The following is a 3,435-nucleotide window of genomic DNA, read 5'->3' on the forward strand; positions in this document are numbered from 1 at the left end:
ATATATATATATATATATATATATATATATATATATATATATATATATATATATATATATATATATATAGTAAATCTGTGACAGAAGCTTGTTAATGACTAAAAAAGGCCTTTGGATTGAGACATCAAGTCAAGTGTTGGCGGGGGTTTATGAATGACTTTTCATTCTATAATTCTGAGCAGGTGTCGATTAGAGTAAATCCACCCGTAACTAATCAACAAGAAAAAAGAAAGCCCTTAAGGGTATATATGGTACAGGTGGAACGACTAAATCCTTTATGCATACATGGTATATCTGGCTCTAAATTTGGGCTTCAGCTTAACCTTCGTACACACACTGAAGGAGAAAAAAAAGGTGTACCTGCTTGATCCAAGGTCCAAAAGAGAGTTTGCTTTTGACACGCCCGGGGATGGCGAAAAAGCCATGGGGGAGGAAAAGCCCGACATTGGGGTCCCTGTAAATAGAGTTGTGGGGGCAGAGTATTTTTTTTTTAGCTATTAATAACATGAAGTGACTATATTAAAAATCAGATAGAACCAAAGTCCATAAAACAGAAATACATTGTGTGGAAACTCTCCTAACTAAAGCTGTTGATGACTTTGTGTGCATCTAATCTTATCTCTTAGCATTTTATAGACAGAACATTGAGTTCAAACAGGAAGGTGACTCACAACAAAGGTTTTATGATTGATTTTAGCACTAATCCAAAGAAAAGAGTAAGCTAAACCAACTACTGTATTGAATTCACTGTTAGTTTAATGAGAAATTTGTGAAGAATGTATGAAATACTCAGACATTAGGGTGTGTTAGATGCAAAAAAAAAAAAAAAAAAAACACATACAATTTGTTCTCTCCAAATCTTTGAAATGCTTTAGAAAAAAGACGGCTAAGAAAAGAAGATGGCTTGTTTTTTAAGAACATTTTGTGCAATAGGTTTGTTTTTTTAAAACCAGCTTGGGAATAACTGGTATGAGACTCAGTGTCATGTTAACCTTTAGGGTGAGTGGTAATTTCACACACAAAATAAATAATTAGAAAAATTAAACCAAAGAAGCAACAATTATCTGTACAATTTCTCACGTGTTCTTCTTGGTTCATAAAATATTAGTCTGATTATAACGGAATTAAAAACACCTCCTGAATTTTTTTGTATTTTTAATGCTATTGAGAAGAACTATAAACCCTTTGGACCCGCTGGTGCTGATTGGTTGACACAGATATTCAGAATAACATTGATATAATAAAATTTTAAAAAGCAATGAATGAAAACATCATTATAAGCTGACTTTTTAAATTTACATTTTGAAATACAACATGCTGGAATTAAATAAGAATGCATCAACAATAGTTTCTATTATTGGGATCAATCATCGATTTAAATGAATCTTTTCAATATTGTGAAATAAATTTCATAATGAGAGATAATTTTACTAGCACTAAGTCAAATTAAATATTTATGTATTATTTAATCAAGCAGATATTTATTTCACAATGATTTTTTTTTTTTATTGTATTTTAAGCACTTTGGTGTTGCGTAGCCCTTACCCAGTATCTTGCAACAGCAATCTTAGAGTCAAATATGGATCATAGCCAATCCATTTGTCAGCAAATCTTTGCAAGAGAAGGAACTGAAAGGTTCTAGTGCAGAACCAACCTGCATTGCTGGGAACAAGCTGGGGGGTGAGAAGGCTGACAGAGCCATTGGGGAGCCCCAAGTTCCCGACTGAGCTGATCAATGGGAGGGTGATTGGCACTGGCACCAGAGGTTGCACAGATGGTAAAGGAGGATTAGCTTGGATGGGTGTTAGAATGGGCATGGTGGAAATACTTGGCATGGGGGATAGACCAACTGACAGGTTTGGCATGGATCCCATTCCTACACAAAGGAAGCAAGACAGGTAAAAATGGTGATATGAAACATCTTAGTAGGCAGGTTATCTGGGGTTATATTTAAAAGTGGCTTCATACTACACGTTTTTTTTGTACTAATGTTAAAACTAGTATACAATACAAAGCCAAGCACTTGTTTGTATTAATTGTGATTATTATGTCTATGTAAATTAATGCTTAAGATTAGGCTTTTCAGACAAACTGAATTTTATGTTAGACCAATTAAAAAACTAATTTTGAATACACCTACACCATTCTATTGGGTAGAATGTTGTAGGAGAGTCCAACAGCGCCCAAGATGACATTAACTGACACCCTCCAGCAAATAGTAAATGATCAAAGGTCTTCAAGTAGGTCAAGAACCACCCTTAACAGACACATTGGAGACAAGAGCTAAAACTGTTGACTTCCACTTCCACTGAACTTTCTAGGTTCCTTACTGCTGTCAGCATGACAGTCCAATTATATCGTATATTATTGATTGCTGTAAATTCAGTTATTGAAGGATGTATTCAAATCTGTCTGTATAATTAAATGACTATATATTTCTATGAATCTTTTGGATCAGTTTTTTTTTTTTACAAAAAGAGCAGGACTATATATAAACCAACATGAAGAGTTTTAGGCTCTTCCTGAACCACAGAGAAACAGATCTTCTCTTGACCTGAGGAGAAAAATGGGTACGAGTTCATCCATGAAGTTTTCTCTCATATTCCAAGCAACTGAGATTGACCTTTAGACCCTTCAAAATACTGAGATACTTTCACTGCATACAAAGCCTCGAATTAAATAGTTTATTTCACATCTCTATATAAATATCTGTTTTCTTTAATCAGTCTATTTACTTTATTTTTAGACAGCAGAGAAAGTATTACCAAAACGTGCGGATGAAGACATGTTGAAGCTACTGTTTGAAGTCGTCGGAGGTTGCTTCATGGTAATTGGCAAGGATGAGGGCAAATTCCTGCCCTGGAGCGTAAGTTTAATGAGCTTCATAGCAATGGAAAACTCCAATCTGTCCATCTTGCCATCACTGTCCATGTCAGCCAGGTTCCTACAGAAGAAAAACTGGTAAATCTAGTGTATAAAATGATGTGGTTACAGAAAACTGTAGATTCCTGAGGCTTAACCCCCCCAAGACAATAGCAGAAGAAAGGCACACAAGGGACAAGGCGCTGGTGGGATTGAATTCCAGCAACACTTTTTCACAGAAAAACAGCAAACTCACACATGCATAAAGTTCTAATTACAGCGCACAGAAATTTCCTCTCCTCTTCCACATACTCTGTTTACTAGGTGTGGCAGGCAGCGAAGGAAATGAGCTCTCAACAGGAAGTCAAAAACAACCCGATGAACTAAACCAACTCACTGACCCACTGGCTACAGCTTCGAAATGAATTCTCATGATGATTGGCTGAGCTTTTAGTTACCAGATCTCCGCCAAGACAGAAGCCGGCAGGCCAGACTGGAGAAAGAATTTCCTTGCTTGTTCCCCTGTGGACAAACAACAATCAGGCTCTGGGAGATCGGAATCTGATACACATC

General features: G+C 36.1%; 1 protein-coding gene across 4 annotated transcripts in view; it reads right to left on the reverse strand.

The window, feature by feature from the left end:
* Positions 1-3,435, reverse strand: part of LOC107095879 (intersectin-2-like) — a 53,898-nt gene that overhangs the window by 28,708 nt on the left and 21,755 nt on the right. For all 4 annotated transcript variants that reach the window (XM_015392242.1, XM_015392243.1, XM_015392241.1 and 1 more), the window contains exons 4-7: positions 3,321-3,384; positions 2,766-2,944; positions 1,655-1,876; positions 361-454 (exon numbers count right to left, since the gene is read on the reverse strand). In XM_015392242.1, coding sequence (XP_015247728.1) covers positions 361-454; positions 1,655-1,876; positions 2,766-2,944; positions 3,321-3,384 — 559 coding nt within the window. The remainder of the gene's footprint in view (positions 1-360; positions 455-1,654; positions 1,877-2,765; positions 2,945-3,320; positions 3,385-3,435) is intronic.

The sequence above is a fragment of the Cyprinodon variegatus genome, unplaced genomic scaffold, assembly GCF_000732505.1.
Source record: "Cyprinodon variegatus isolate N-32 unplaced genomic scaffold, C_variegatus-1.0 Scaffold581, whole genome shotgun sequence".
Taxonomy (NCBI): domain Eukaryota; kingdom Metazoa; phylum Chordata; class Actinopteri; order Cyprinodontiformes; family Cyprinodontidae; genus Cyprinodon; species Cyprinodon variegatus.